Source organism: Leptodactylus fuscus, chromosome 2 (genome assembly GCF_031893055.1).
Source record: "Leptodactylus fuscus isolate aLepFus1 chromosome 2, aLepFus1.hap2, whole genome shotgun sequence".
Lineage (NCBI taxonomy): Eukaryota > Metazoa > Chordata > Amphibia > Anura > Leptodactylidae > Leptodactylus > Leptodactylus fuscus.
Window position 1 is genome coordinate 277,855,514 of NC_134266.1, and position 17,533 is coordinate 277,873,046.

The 17,533-nt window shown below is 44.4% G+C and overlaps 1 protein-coding gene across 4 annotated transcripts in view; it reads left to right on the forward strand.

Moving 5' to 3' along the window:
• ARAP1 (ArfGAP with RhoGAP domain, ankyrin repeat and PH domain 1) overlaps nucleotides 1-17,533 on the forward strand; it is a 126,132-nt gene that overhangs the window by 92,516 nt on the left and 16,083 nt on the right. For all 4 annotated transcript variants that reach the window (XM_075266332.1, XM_075266331.1, XM_075266329.1 and 1 more), the window contains exons 14-22: nucleotides 9,976-10,150; nucleotides 14,439-14,573; nucleotides 14,723-14,858; nucleotides 14,957-15,059; nucleotides 15,143-15,338; nucleotides 16,357-16,399; nucleotides 16,488-16,651; nucleotides 16,942-17,148; nucleotides 17,269-17,374. In XM_075266332.1, coding sequence (XP_075122433.1) covers nucleotides 9,976-10,150; nucleotides 14,439-14,573; nucleotides 14,723-14,858; nucleotides 14,957-15,059; nucleotides 15,143-15,338; nucleotides 16,357-16,399; nucleotides 16,488-16,651; nucleotides 16,942-17,148; nucleotides 17,269-17,374 — 1,265 coding nt within the window. The remainder of the gene's footprint in view (nucleotides 1-9,975; nucleotides 10,151-14,438; nucleotides 14,574-14,722; nucleotides 14,859-14,956; nucleotides 15,060-15,142; nucleotides 15,339-16,356; nucleotides 16,400-16,487; nucleotides 16,652-16,941; nucleotides 17,149-17,268; nucleotides 17,375-17,533) is intronic.

The following is a 17,533-nucleotide window of genomic DNA, read 5'->3' on the forward strand; positions in this document are numbered from 1 at the left end:
TACCACCTGTACTAGAACCCATATAATAATACCACCTGTACTAGAACCCATATAATAATACCACCTGTACTAGAACCCATATAATACCACCTGTACTAGAACCCATATAATACCACCTGTACTAGAACCCATATAATACCACCTGTACTAGAACCCATATAATACCACCTGTACTAGAACCCATATAATACCACCTGTACTAGAACCCATATAATACCACCTGTACTAGAACCCATATAATACCACCTGTACTAGAACCCATATAATAATAGCACCTGTACTAGAACCCATATAATAATACCACCTGTACTAGAACCCATATAATACCACCTGTACTAGAACCCATATAATAATAGCACCTGTACTAGAACCCATATAATAATACCACCTGTACTAGAACCTATATAATAATACTACCTGTACTAGAACCCATATAATAGCACCTGTACTAGAACCCGTATAATAGCACCTGTACTAGAACCCATATAATAATATCACGTGTACTAGAACCCATATAATACCACCTGTACTAGAACCCATATAATACCACCTGTACTAGAACCCATATAATAATACCACCTGTACTAGAACCCATATAATACCACCTGTACTAGAACCCATATAATACCACCTGTACTAGAACCCATATAATACCACCTGTACTAGAACCCATATAATACCACCTGTACTAGAACCCATATAATAATAGCACCTGTACTAGAACCCATATAATACCACCTGTACTAGAACCCATATAATACCACCTGTTCTAGAACCCATATAATAATAGCACCTGTACTAGAACCCATATAATAATACCAGCTGTACTAGAACCCATATAATAATACCACCTGTACTAGAACCCATATAATACCACCTGTACTAGAACCCATATAATAATAGCACCTGTACTAGAACCCATATAATAATACCACCTGTACTAGAACCTATATAATAATACTACCTGTACTAGAACCCATATAATACCACCTGTACTAGAACCCATATAATAATACCACCTGTACTAGAACCCATATAATACTACCTGTACTAGAACCCATATAATAATAGCACCTGTACTAGAACCCATATAATAGCACCTGTATTAGAACCCATATAATAATACCACCTGTACTAGAACCCATATAATACCACCTGTACTAGAACCCATATAATACCACCTGTACTAGAACCCATATAATAATACCACCTGTACTAGAACCCATATAATAATACCACCTGTACTAGAACCTTTATAATAATACCACCCGTAATAGAACCCATATAGTATCATCCATACCGGTATCTCTATAGTAGTATCATCCATACCAGTATCTATATAGTAGTATCATCCATACTGGTATCTATATAGTAGTATCATCCATACTGGTATCTATATAGTAGTATCATCCATACCAGTATCTATATAGTAGTATCCTCCATACCGGTATCTATATAATAGTATCATCCATACTGGTATCTATATAGTAGTATCATCCATACCAGTATCTATATAGTAGTATCATCCATACCTGTATCTATATAGTAGTATCCTCCATACCGGTATCTATATAATAGTATCATCCATACCAGTATCTATATAGTAGTATCATCCATACCAGTATCTATATAGTAGTATCATCCATACCTGTATCTATATAGTAGTATCCTCCATACCGGTATCTATATAATAGTATCATCCATACTGGTATCTCTATAGTAGTATCATCCATACCAGTATCTATATAGTAGTATCCTCCATACCGGTATCTATATAGTAGTATCATCCATACCGGTATCTATATAATAGTATCATCCATACCAGTATCTATATAGTAGTATCATCCATACCAGTACCATATGGCAGTACGTATAGCATTATATGTATTCACTGTATATAGTTAGTATTTATAATCCTTATTCCGGGGCTGTATATTTCCTTACGATAGTCGCTGACAGCTGGAGGATGACTATGTTGCAGATTCTCTTAGGTGAATTCTATACTTGCCGTCCAGTGTGATGGGGTACAGGTGACGGCCTGGCAGACACTTATTAATTAACCAGATAATTGCCAGACAGTGACACCCAATAATTCTCTAGTGATGTGGGGTGCTGCAGGAATGTGCGGTGTGACCTCCCCTCCCCCGCTCTTATATAATGGAGGTCACATTATATGTGTGGATGTGGCGGTACGTTGGGCGGTATTACTGTGCCCCGCAGCCGTCAGCCCCTGATCTGCTGACAGGAGCGGCTCATTCACTGCAGGTTCAGCAGAGTCAGCTGCTGTGGGGAATGTGCCACGGCCATTGTATCATCCAGCACCTCGGCCGGTCACGTGGAGGGGGAGCTTCGTGCCAATGTGCACTGGACAGCCATAATCAAAGTGACTGGGTCCTAGTGCCAGGACCATGGCTCCGCCCATTCTGAGCTTCCAGGAATAGAATCCCAATTTAAAGTAGAGACTGACATTGACATAAACAGGGAGGCGGAGTAGAGTTATATGCCATTCAGGATCTCAGAACAGCTGAAAACAACATGAAGTCATTTTTTGGGTTTATAGTGGGAATAAAAAGTAAGAGGGTCATTCCATGTGACCCTAATATTCAGCCCTGAGGTGACCCCATTACCAGGTAGCCTGAGGTGTGGGTGGAGCCTAGGTCATGTGACTGCTCAGTGTACACAGTAATCTATATTTCGGATGTTGGGATCTGGTGAGCCCGGCCGCAGACTTGTCCCCCCTCCCCCGGTCCTGGGTGCAGACTCAGCATCCTCTGCTAAATCGGAGACCTTGGGCCAAATCCCTTATAAAAATCCCTGGTTTATTATTTCACGGAGGAGAAAATAAAGTCTGCTCCATCATTGTCCGTCCGTCCGCCGCCAGCTGTGCGAATCCCCGCAGGTCACAGATGCTGCCATCTGGAATAGTCATGTACAGTATCGGTACAATGGCCGCTCGCCCCTCACACGCTACATGTATGAACTCCACAGGGACAAAGAAATTCACCACCTCTTATCTTATGCTCCAAACACCTCCAGAGCTGCATTCTGAATACTGCCTGTTGTCCTGATCTCACTCGTGACCTGATGTCACAGTGCAATGCTTTCTGGGAAATTCAGCAGAAGTGTGACTGCAGCTCTGCATGTGACTAGAGTACAAGACATCAATACAAGGATCAATGCAAAATATTTAAAGCCAAATGACTGCACGTTATGGTGTAAAACCCGGGTAATTGTGCCGCACCGTCCTCGTGTCCCTGAGGGGTTAACCCCGTCTTTTGGGCGACTCCGCAGCAAGCAGCGCACGACCACCCACAGATCTGCAGAGAATAAACAATGTAATATCTCTGTTACTGGAGCATGAGGGCCTGAAATGTATGGAGGAGCACAGAGCACGCCCACAACTACTGCTCTAGTCACACCCAAAGCAGATTGCTATTGTACGGTATTACAGTGTATTACTATCTGTTATCAGCCATGTCAGGAGGGGAGAGGCCGACTGTAGGACAGGAGAATACAATCTATTACTATCTGTTATCAGCCATGTCAGGAGAGGAGAGGCCGACTGTAGGACAGGGGAATACAATCTATTACTATCTGTTATCAGCCATGTCAGGAGAGGAGAGGCCGACTGTAGGACAGGGGAATACAATCTATTACTATCTGCTATCAGCCATGTCAGGAGGGGAGAGGCCAACTATAGGACAGGGGAATACAATCTATTACTATCTATTATCAGCCATGTCAGGAGAGGAGAGGCCGACTGTAGGACAGGAGAATACAATCTATTACTATCTGTTATCAGCCATGTCAGGAGAGGAGAGGCCGACTGTAGGACAGGAGAATACAATCTATTACTATCTGTTATCAGCCATGTCAGGAGAGGAGAGGCCGACTGTAGGACAGGGGAATACAATCTATTACTATCTGTTATCAGCCATGTCAGGAGAGGAGAGGCCGACTGTAGGACAGGAGAATACAATCTATTACTATCTGTTATCAGCCATGTCAGGAGGGGAGAGCTGAAAGAACATGGCAGTCTCGGCTTTGCCTCATCCTGAAGTGGCTGATAGCAGGGAGCAATAGATTGTCTCCTCTTTGCTGTGTATCTACTGTATATACAGGCTGGGGGTGTAGTAATGAGAATAGAATGGCAGGTAGGGGGTTAAGCAGACTCTGCCATGCTGACTTTTGTTGTGTTAGGGACAGGGGCCCCTCCTATAGGCGAGGCCGCTCTGAGGCTGCAGATGTGAGTTCACTGACATCACCCTGGAGTGGGAAGAACAGACTGAGTCAGTGGAGCTGCCTCCAGCATCTGTGCACACCACTCGCTCGCACACTCACACTCACTGCTATTCCAGATGTAGCAGATCTCTCCACCCCAGGTTCACACTCTAATCTATCTCACCATCACTGCACACTATGTGTCTCCTGCTATTACACGCCTGATCACTGTCACGGCACATACTACTCACTATCACACTATTACTTCACACTCTATTCACAGTCATCGCGTTGAGAGCTATCACAGAGCAATATTCACTATTTACACCCCTGAGCATTATGGACTATCACAGAGCACTCTACTCACCATATATACCGCTGTGGACGCTGCAGGCTCACTGAATCCCTGAGGACTATTACAAGGCACTCTCATCACCATCTGTATCCCTTGAGGACTATCACAAGCCAATTTCACTATCTACACCCTGAGGAGTATTGCAGAGCACTGCTTACTATCTACACCCCTGAGGACTATTGCGGGGCACTGTTCATTCTCTGCACCCTGAGGAGTATTGCAGAGCACTGTTCACTATCTACACCCTGAGGAGTATTGCAGAGCACTGTTCACTATCTACACCCCTGAGGAGTATTGCAGAGCACTGTTCACTATCTACACCCCTGAGGACTATTGCAGAGCACTGTTCACTATCTACACCCCTGAGGACTATTGCGGAGCACTGTTCACTATCTACACCCTGAGGAGTATTGCAGAGCACTGTTCACTATCTACACCCCTGAGGACTATTGCGGAGCACTGTTCACTATCTACACCCCTGAGGAGTATTGCAGAGCACTGTTCACTATCTACACCCTGAGGAGTATTGCAGAGCACTGTTCACTATCTACACCCTGAGGAGTATTGCGGAGCGCTGTTCACTTTCTGCACCCTGAGGACTATTGCAGAGCACTGTTCACTATCTACACCCCTGAGGAGTATTGCAGAGCACTGTTCACTATCTACACCCCTGAGGAGTATTGCAGAGCACTGTTCACTATCTACACCCCTGAGGAGTATTGCAGAGCACTGTTCACTATCTACACCCCTGAGGACTATTGCGGAGCACTGCTTACTATCTACACCCCTGAGGACTATTGCGGAGCACTGCTTACTATCTACACCCCTGAGGAGTATTGCGGAGCGCTGTTCACTTTCTGCACCCTGAGGACTATTGCAGAGCACTGTTCACTATCTACACCCCTGAGGAGTATTGCGGAGCGCTGTTCACTTTCTGCACCCTGAGGACTATTGCAGAGCACTGTTCTCTATCTACACCCCTGAGGAGTATTGCAGAGCACTGTTCACTATCTACACCCCTGAGGAGTATTGTGGAGCACTGTTCACTTTCTGCACCCAGAGGACTATTGCAGAGCACTGTTCACTTTCTGCACCCTGAGGACTATTGCAGAGCACTGTTCACTACACTTCTGAGGACTATCGTGGTATACTCTGTTCACTATCTGCACCCCCTGAGGACTATCCCCAAACAATCACTTTATTATCTACTCCCCTAAGTCATAGTACTTAAAGCAGTGTCCTTTACTTACCATCTGCACCCCATGAGGACTAGTACAGAGCACTTTGTTCACCATCTACCCCTGAGGACTATCACTCTGCATGCTGAGGACTATCACAGCGCACTCTCTTCACCATCTACACCCCTGTGGACTAACACCGTGCACTCTTCTACACCCTTGTGGACTATGATTGTTCACTGTCAACACCACTAAGGACTTTCCCCAAGTGAACAGTTTACAGTATACACTTCTAAAGGATCATCACAGTCCACTCTATTCACTATTCACACCCCCTGAGGACTGTCACCAAACAATCACTTTATTATCTGTTCCCCTAAGGATTATTGCATTGCACTTTACTGACCATCCACACCCCTGAGGACTATTACGGAGAGCTTTTACGCCAGCTACACCCCTGAGGACTGTCACTATGCACTCTTTTCATTGGCCACGTCCCTGAGGACCATCACAGTGCTCTCTGTTCACCATCTACTTCCCTGAGGACTATGACATTGCTCTCTGTGTATCACCAGCACTGCTGAATATTACTATTATTACACCTCTTGTCACCTCTGCACACTTCAGTAATATCACACTATCACACTACACACTATTACAGATCTTCCCCTTACACCTCTTGGACTTTGTGGCCGCCTTCACATGGAAAAATCCAGTCCGGCAATAGGTAAAATGACAGCTGTGGTGCATGTATCTGTATACTGTATCTGTACGGTATGTATATATACTGTATGCACTGCTGCTTGCTACAGTGCACCCTGGCCAGAGCAGGCGCTGCTGGGTCTATGAAGTTGCAGTCTGCTGTGCTGGTATCTGATGGTGTTATTGTTTGCACCCACGTGCGGTTGTATTCAGAGTGTCTTATATGTCTGTAGCATGCTGGCACCTGTTTGGGGCGCTCTGCCGATTACCAGGACAGACACCTCCAGACATGTTCTGTGATGTACGACCTGCAGATTCTCAGGCAGTATTAGTTTGTTTTCTGATCTGTATCACAAGAGCTTACACTTTACAGTCTGGTAAATGTTTTGTATTTCATGGATTTTGCTTCACTGTATCCGGTATCTCAGTCACATCATTATAAACCTGGTCACAGTGACTATAAAATTCCATCATCAGATCCCCTACTAAAGAGGAACTCGCTGCACAGTACTAGATAGAAGGAGCGAAGAAACATTGTCCAGACTGGATACAAGAGTAACAAACCTCAGCTGTGACAAGTAATAGCCTCAAAGGTTCAACACACTGTATATATAATACTGTCCCCTATATACAAGAATATAACTACTATAATACTGCTCCTATGTACAAGAATATAACTACTATAATACTACTCCTATGTACAAGAATATAACTACTATAATACTGATCCTATGTACAAGAATATAACTACTATAATACTACTCCTATGTACAAGAATATAACTACTATAATACTGCTCCTATGTACAAGAATATAACTACTATAATACTGCTCCTATGTACAAGAATATAACTACTATAATACTGCTCCTATGTACAAGAATATAACTACTATAATACTACCTCCTATGTACAAAAATATAACTACTATAATACTACTCCTATGTACAAGAATATAACTACTATAATACTACTCCTATGTACAAGAATATAACTACTATAATACTGCTCCTATGTACAAGAATATAACTACTATAATACTGCTCCTATGTACAAGAATATAACTACTATAATACTACTCCTATGTACAAGAATATAACTACTATAATACTGCTCCTATGTACAAGAATATAACTACTATAATACTACTCCTATGTACAAGAATATAACTACTATAATACTGCTCCTATGTACAAGAATATAACTACTATAATAGTACTCCTATGTACAAGAATATAACTACTATAATACTACCTCCTATGTACAAGAATATAACTACTATAATACTGCTCCTGTGTACAAGAATATAACTACTATAATACTACTCCTATGTACAAGAATATAACTACTATAATACTACCTCCTATGTACAAGAATATAACTACTATAATACTACCTCCTATGTACAAGAATATAACTACTATAATACTACTCCTATGTACAAGAATATAACTACTATAATACTGCTCCTATGTACAAGAATATAACTACTATAATACTACTCCTATGTACAAGAATATAACTACTATAATACTGCTCCTATGTACAAGAATATAACTACTATAATACTACCTCCTATGTACAAGAATATAACTACTATAATACTACTCCTATGTACAAGAATATAACTACTATAATACTACTCCTATGTACAAGAATATAACTACTATAATACTACCTCCTATATACAAGAATATAACTACTATAATACTGCTCCTATGTACAAGAATATAACTACTATAATACTACTCCTATATACAAGAATATAACTACTATAATACTGCTCCTATGTGCAAGAATATAACTACTATAATACTACTCCTATGTACAAGAATATAACTACTATAATACTACCTCCTATGTACAAGAATATAACTACTATAATACTACCTCCTATGTACAAGAATATAACTACTATAATACTACCTCCTATGTACAAGAATATAACTACTATAATACTGCTCCTATATACAAGAATATAACTACTATAATACTGCTCCTATGTACAAGAATATAACTACTATAATACTACTCCTACGTACAAGAATATAACTACTATAATACTGCTCCTATGTACAAGAATATAACTACTATAATACTACTCCCATGTACAAGAATATAACTACTATAATACTACTCCCATGTACAAGAATATAACTACTATAATACTACCTCCTATGTACAAGAATATAACTACTATAATACTACCTCCTATGTACAAGAATATAACTACTATAATACTACTCCTATGTACAAGAATATAACTACTATAATACTGCCCCCTATGTACAAGAATATAACTACTATAATACTACTCCTATGTACAAGAATATAACTACTATAATACTACCTCCTATGTACAAGAATATAACTACTATAATACTACTCCTATGTACAAGAATATAACTACTATAATACTACCTCCTATGTACATGAATATAACTACTATAATACTACCTCCTATGTACAAGAATATAACTACTATAATACTGCCCCCTATGTACAAGAATATAACTACTATAATACTACCTCCTATGTACAAGAATATAACTACTATAATACTACTCCTATGTACAAGAATATAACTACTATAATACTACTCCTATGTACAAGAATATAACTACTATAATACTACCTCCTATGTGCAAGAATATAACTACTATAATACTACTCCTATGTACAAGAATATAACTACTATAATACTGCTCCTATGTACAAGAATATAACTACTATAATACTACCTCCTATGTACAAGAATATAACTACTATAATACTACCTCCTATGTACATGAATATAACTACTATAATACTACCTCCTATGTACAAGAATATAACTACTATAATACTACCTCCTATGTACAAGAATATAACTACTATAATACTACCTCCTATGTACATGAATATAACTACTATAATACTACCTCCTATGTACAAGAATATAACTACTATAATACTACCTCCTATGTACAAGAATATAACTACTATAATACTACCTCCTATGTACAAGAATATACCTACTATAATACTACTCCTATGTACAAGAATATAACTACTATAATACTGCTCCTATGTACAAGAATATAACTACTATAATACTACTCCTATGTACAAGAATATACCTACTATAATACTACTCCTATGTACAAGAATATAACTACTATAATACTACTCCTATGTACAAGAATATAACTACTATAATACTGCTCCTATGTACAAGAATATAACTACTATAATACTACTCCTATGTACAAGAATATACCTACTATAATACTACTCCTATGTACAAGAATATAACTACTATAATACTACTCCTATGTACAAGAATATAACTACTATAATACTACTCCTATGTACAAGAATATAACTACTATAATACTACTCCTATGTACAAGAATATAACTACTATAATACTACCTCCTATGTACAAGAATATAACTACTATAATACTACTCCTATGTACAAGAATATAACTACTATAATACTACCCCTGTGATGATTGATCTGTGACTCTCCTCCGCAGGCTCTCTGTGTTTCGGTTACCACCAGTGATCTGACGGAGACCCAGTCCCTGGTGTTCTGTGGGGCTGACATTAGCTGCAGCTGCAGGGATCTCTTCTTCTCGCAGCCTGTGGAGTTGGCGCAGCAGGCAGGACAGAAGCTGCAGGAGGAATTTCTGAAGCAAAACAGAAGTTCAGGTAAGTACCACAGTCTGTTTGAGGTCTTCATAGATGTCTGGAAATGACAGTGGAAGAGGGGTCTGTAATGTGATGCAATAACTCAGCAGACAGTATCACGCAGGATAGGATTAGATACACAGCTCAGTATACAGTATCACGCAGGATAGGATTAGATACACAGCTCAGTATACAGTATCACGCAGGATAGGATTAGATACACAGCTCAGTATACAGTATCGGTCAGGATTGTATACACTCTGTTGTGCCGTTCATACTGGATATATACTGGTCCCAGTAAGGTGTCAGGTTGGTGTCCAGTAGGTACAGGGCGGTGAGTCCTCGGGGTAGTTAGGAGCAGATGTGTCCGCAGGATTATAAACTGTCTGTAGTATAAACATTGGGGACAGCTGTGTGGTCAGCAGCACAGGAGGGGGAGGAGCATGAGGAGGGGGAGGGGTCTCCATGTTTTTTCACATATTTTACCTTTCTAGATGAGCCCTTTAATGGGGTCACACATCTCTTGCTGGTTTGTTACAGTGTATCAGTGTGTAGTCCGGGCTCTTTAGCTCACAGAGCACTGTCCAGCCTGATACAATTGTACCAACCCCCCAGCTGTGTACAGAGCGTCATTCATTGACAGCAAGCAGAGATCCTGATAATGGTGCAGAATAGAGACTGGGGCAAATTTGTCCATAGCGGCCAATCACAGCGCAGCTTTCATGTATCAGGTGCAGGATACAACGTGATAGCTGTCCCTATAAAGTCTATAAGGCAGTTGTAGAAGTTCTCTGAGCCCCCCTTGTGCCCCCAGTCATGTGATTGGCAGTTGTCACCTGACACGACCCGCGCCCAATCTCCAGGATTCCAGAAAATGACAAAACCTGTTGTTATTGTCTGTGACTCTCTAATAAGATCCTACCCTGCGGTTATGGGGTGTGTGCGGAGAGAAGGGGGCTGGGGGGCGCTACTGGTATAGGACTGTGGGGGGCGCTCTACTGATACAGGACTGTAGGGGGTGCTACTGATACAGGACTGTTGGGGGTGCTACTGATGCAGGACTGTAGGGGGCGCTACTGGTACAGGACTGTAGGGGGTGCTACTGATACAGGACTGTAGGGGGTGCTACTGGTACAGGACTGTTGGGGGTGCTACTGATGCAGGACTGTAGGGGGCGCTACTGGTACAGGACTGTAGGGGGTGCTACTGATACAGGACTGTAGGGGGTGCTACTGGTACAGGACTGTTGGGGGTGCTACTGATGCAGGACTGTAGGGGGCGCTACTGGTACAGGACTGTAGGGGGTGCTACTGGTACAGGACTGTAGGGGGCGCTACTGGTACAGGACTGTTGGGGGCGCTACTGATGCAGGACTGTAGGGGGCGCTACTGATACAGGACTGTGGGGGATGCTGCTGATACAGGACTGTAGGGGGTGCTACTGGTACAGGACTGCGGGGGGCGCTACATATACAGGACTGCGGGGGGCGCTACATATACAGGACTGCGGGGGGCGCTACATATACAGGACTGCGGGGGGCGCTACATATACAGGACTGCGGGGGGCGCTACTGATACAGGACTGTGGGGGGGGGCGCTACACATACAGGACTGTGGGGGGCGCTCTACTAATACAGGACTGTAGGGGTTGCTACTGATGCAGGACTGTGGGGAGTGCTACTAATACAGGACTGTGGGGGGTGCTACACATACAGAACTGTGGGGGCGCTCTACTAATACAGGACTGTAGGGGGGGCGCTACAAATACAGGACTGTGGGGCGCTCTACTAATACAGGACTGTGGGGGGGGCGCTACAAATACAGGACTGTAGGGGGGCACTCTACTAATACAGGACTGTGGGGGCACTCTACTAATACAGGACTGTAGGGGGGGCGCTACAAATACAGGACTGTGGGGGCACTCTACTAATACAGGACTGTAGGGGGGGCGCTACAAATACAGGACTGTAGGGGGGCACTCTACTAATACAGGACTGTGGGGGCACTCTACTAATACAGGACTGTAGGGGGGGCGCTACAAATACAGGACTGTGGGGCGCTCTACTAATACAGGACTGTAGGGGGCACTCTACTAATACAGGACTGTGAGGGCACTCTACTAATACAGGACTGTAGGGGGTGCTACTGATACAGGACTGTGGGGGCAGGGGTGCTACACATACAGGACTGTGGGGGGCGCTCTACTAATACAGGACTGTGGGGGGTGCTACACATACAGAACTGTGGGGGGCGCTCTACTAATACAGGACTGTGGGGGGTGCTACACATACAGAACTGTGGGGGCGCTCTACTAATACAGGACTGTAGGGGGGCGCTACAGATACAGGACTGTGGGGGCACTCTACTAATACAGGACTGTAGGGGGCACTCTACTAATACAGGACTGTGAGGGCAGTCTACTAATACAGGACTGTAGGGGGGCACTCTACTAATACAGGACTGTAGGGGGGCACTCTACTAATACAGGACTGTGAGGGCACTCTACTAATACAGGACTGTAGGGGGGCACTCTACTAATACAGGACTGTGAGGGCACTCTACTAATACAGGACTGTAGGGGGCACTCTGCTAATACAGGACTGTAGGGGGGCACTCTACTAATACAGGACTGTAGGGGGGCACTCTACTAATACAGGACTGTGGGGGCACTCTACTAATACAGGACTGTGGGGGCACTCTACTAATACAGGACTGTAGGGGGGCACTCTACTAATACAGGACTGTAGGGGGGCACTCTACTAATACAGGACTGTAGGGGGGCACTCTACTAATACAGGACTGTAGGGGGGCACTCTACTAATACAGGACTGTGGGGACACTCTACTAATACAGGACTGTAGGGGGCACTCTACTAATACAGGATTGTAGGGGGGCACTCTACTAATACAGGACTGTGGGGGCACTCTACTAATACAGGACTGTGGGGGCACTCTACTAATACAGGACTGTAGGGGGCACTCTACTAATACAGGATTGTAGGGGGGCACTCTACTAATACAGGACTGTAGGGGGGCACTCTACTAATACAGGACTGTAGGGGGCACTCTACTAATACAGGACTGTGGGGGCACTCTACTAATACAGAACTGTAGGGGGCACTCTACTAATACAGAACTGTAGGGGGCACTCTACTAATACAGGACTGTGGGGGCACTCTACTAATACAGGACTGTGGGGGCACTCTACTAATACAGGACTGTGGGGGCACTCTACTAATACAGGACTGTGGGGGCACTCTACTAATACAGGACTGTGGGGGCACTCTACTAATACAGGACTGTAGGGGGGCACTCTACTAATACAGGACTGTGGGGGCACTCTACTAATACAGAACTGTAGGGGGCACTCTACTAATACAGGACTGTGGGGGGCGCTACACATACAGGACTGTGGAGGGCGCTACTGATACAGGACTGTAGGGGGCACTACTGATACAGGACTGTAGGGGGCACTACTGATACAGGACTGTAGGGGGCACTACTGATACAGGACTGTAGGGGGCACTACTGATACAGGACTGTAGGGGACGCTACTGATAACAGGACAATATCACACATGATAGGATTAGATGACCAATCCCCCTCTCTATGACCAATCCATCGACCATCCTGTATTTCCTGGTTCATGAATACAATGCCAGAACTAAAGTTAAAACTGACACCTGCACCATTAACAGAGTGTAAGATATCAGTGACACAGTCATGACCTTCCCTGACCTTGGAGGTGTAGGGGAGCGCGGTGACGTGGAGGTTTCTCCCCTGGACTCAGGCCCAAAGGGTTATAATTAAAAGTTACAGCAAATTGTGGCTGCGTCACTTCCGAAGCCATGTGACTGCGGTGACAATGTGAGCATTGTGCTGCGTCCTGTGCTCTGCTGCTGACATCTAGTGGCCAGTGGCGGGACAGCAAGCTGCATTAGTTTATTGTATTGGGAAGTGTTACAACCTTGTGACAAATGTTATGTTACTATCCCTCACTCTGATGTATAATCTCTGCTTGTTGTCAGTCATGACGAACACCCCTGATGCTGTTGTATCTGTGTGTATTGTGTTTTATTTGGCTGATACTAGACGACATCTAGTGGGTGATTCTGGTATTACAGTTTGCTCCAGTGTATCAGGTCTATACATGTCTATGTTGGGGTTGGTTTGTGTTGTATCTGTGTATTGTGCTCCAGTGTGTGTTGTGTTTTATTTGGCGGACTCCTGGTGACATCTAGTGGATGTTGCTGGTATTACAGTGGTACGTTATAGTATATTATTGATCATGTCACGTTCTGTTCCGATCAGAGATTCCACGTTTGGACCTTGGGGCTAATCTGGAGAAACAATACTACGTCATGCATCACTCCATCACACACAATGGCTACCTCTACAAGACCTCCTCCATGACTAAGCTGGTCACTGACCGGAAGGCCAAGGAAGGTGAGTGACCTCGGGCCACCCTATAGGAGATGCTCCACATGTATCCGATCACCAGGACTAGGGAACAATCTGGGTCACATTGTCTGGATCCCACTTGTATCTGTTACATTGTGTCCTTATTCGTTTCCTCTCCACTTTTCGTGTTGCAGAATTTAGTCGCCGCTGGTGCGTCCTCAATGATGGGACCCTCAGTTACTATGAGACCAACCACAGCTCCACCCCTAATGGCGAGATCCGCATGGACGAGATTGTGTGTGTAGCCGTCATCCCGCCAGACACCCATGGGTGAGAAGACCATTACAGTCTCCCTTCCCCTTTTATGTCGGTCCTTCCCCTTTAAATCATTGTACAGCATTGCGTCTCTGACCTCCCCCCCCCCGCAGGTACGAGAGCACCTTTGAGATTTACACCAAGTCGGAGAGACTCTACCTGTTTGCGGCGGACACCCCGGAGGAGGCCAGAGAATGGGTTAAATCCATCACGAAGGTAGCCATATCCGATGTAACTAACAACTCTCCAACCCCATCTTATTATCGGGGCGCCCCTTTAATATCCTCCTTCTCTTGTAGTGTTTTCTGCCTCCGAAGGCCGAGGAGCTCCTAAGTTATGATTTTGACCGGATCGGAAGGCTGCAGTTTAAAGGGGGGCGGAGCCTGGAGCGGACGCGGGTGGGCTGGTTCTCGCTCTGTAAGACCTACCTGTACACCTATGTGGAAGACAGCGAGAACGTGGAGGTCATAAACCTCAGGAAGCTGGCCGAGCTGTGTACGTCTAGGGAGACGGGGGTGGGGGCAACCTAAGAGACCGCCCGCAGTACAGTCACTGTCTTATGGTCTTGCCTTACTGCTTGCTGCAAACATGAATATCACTGTGATTGGCTACATGACCACCGGACAATATGATGATATATAGGCTTAGAGATCAGCACCGGAGCCGTCTGCCGCCTCAGTGGGCTTCTGTAGGCAGGAAAAGCAGATTTTTTGGGGGAATAAAATATTTCATTAACTAAATTTTTTTTGGGTCTTTACATCTTCTCCCATTGACAGGGGAAAGCTCACAATAAGTGGTTGCCAGGGAGAGTTGTCAGAGGGAAGTTATTTGCGAAGCGATAGTCTGTATTTGGCCCTAGGGAAGCCATTATGGCTGACAGGAAGTAGCTGCTAACCAATATGGCTGACAGGAAGTAGCTTCTAACCAATATGGCTGACAGGAAGTAGCTTCTAACCAATATGACTGACAGGAAGTAGCTGCTAACCAATATGGCTGACAGGAAGTAGCTGCTAACCAATATGACTGACAGGAAGTAGCTGCTAACCAATATGGCTGACAGGAAGTAGCTTCTAACCAATATGGCTGACAGGAAGTAGCTTCTAACCAATATGACTGACAGGAAGTAGCTGCTAACCAATATGGCTGACAGGAAGTAGCTGCTAACCAATATGGCTGACAGGAAGTAGCTGCTAACCAATATGGCTGACACGAAGCAGCTGCTAACCAATATGGCTGACAGGAAGTAGCTGCTAACCAATATGGCTGACACGAAGCAGCTGTAAACCAATATGGCTCAAGGCCGAGTAGCTCCTAAATTATGACAGGAAGTAGCAGTTAACCAATACGGCTGACAGGAAGTGGCTGTAAACCAATATGGCTGACAGGAAGTAGCTGTCCCAGAAACTGAAGGCAAAAAGGCTGCACACATGGCCGCACTTCAGGCTGTTCCTCTCGGCAGAAGGCGCCTCGTGGTAATTTCCATCTAATAATGTTGGATTCTTCGTCTTTGCAGCCACTAAAGATAAAGACATCCTTGTCCTGGTGGAGAAGGGGAGGTAGGTGACGCCGCTTCACACCACGGAGCAGACGCCACTTGTCTCCATTGATCCCGTAACAATTATCTGTATGCCTATTCCTCTGTAGGATAACGTACATCATGGCGGAGAGAAAGCTGGACTTCAACGGCTGGGCCGCGGCCATTCAGAAGGCGAGCAGCACGTCCGGCGACACTCTGTCCGAGCAGCAGCTGACCGATTCTGACGTCCCCTGCATTGTGGAGAAATGCATCCACCACATCTCAAGTTTTGGTAAATTTTACTTGTGAGAGGTGACGAGCGGGGCCTTCGTAATTAAACCTAGGAGTGGGCGGGGTTTATTTACATATTAGAGTGGGCGGGGCTTCATTAGATTTGTTGGCAGATTTACCTTTAAATGTTACAATTTAGAACAAAATTTTAGTGAAAAATATTTTAAAAAATCGTAAGAAATCCTCTATAAAACCGCCATGTTGTTACGGTATGGCGGTCGTACAGATACAGAGTGTATTGAGCAGGAATCGCGCTCCTCTGTGTGACATCCTATTGTGACTGCTCCTCAGGGGTGGGGTCTGAAGGGATCTACAGGAAGAGCGGGCAGAACTCCAAGATCACAAATCTGCTGGATTCCCTGAAGAAGGACGCCCGGAGCGTGGTCCTCACAGAAGAAGAACATGTGGACAACGTGTCCGACGCTCTCAAGAGGTTCTTCAGAGGCATCGGAGAGAGCGTGTTCGCAGAGCATTGTCTGCAGTGGTTACACGTAACAGGTGAGGGCGCTGTTATCTATGGAGAACGCCTCCTTCTGGTTCAGGTATCATCCCGCAGTCACATGACCATGGTGGGTGTCGTCGTCGCCCTTTATTTTAACCAGATTGTCTCTTTTCCAGGTATAGAAGATGAAAGCGAGAGAATCCACAAATATCAGGAGCTGCTGCAGGTTCTGCCCCCGGTCAACAGGGCGACGCTAAAAGCCTTAATTCGCCACCTGTACTGGTGAGTGCCCGATGTGATGGGTCTGTAGGTTAATAATGAAGTGAAGAGATGATCCGGAGCTGCAGGTGCACGGGATTATTACACCCTAATATACACCCATCTCATTCACTGACATCCAAAGGGTGAGGGGCGTCCTCATGAGCCCACCTGAGGCCGACT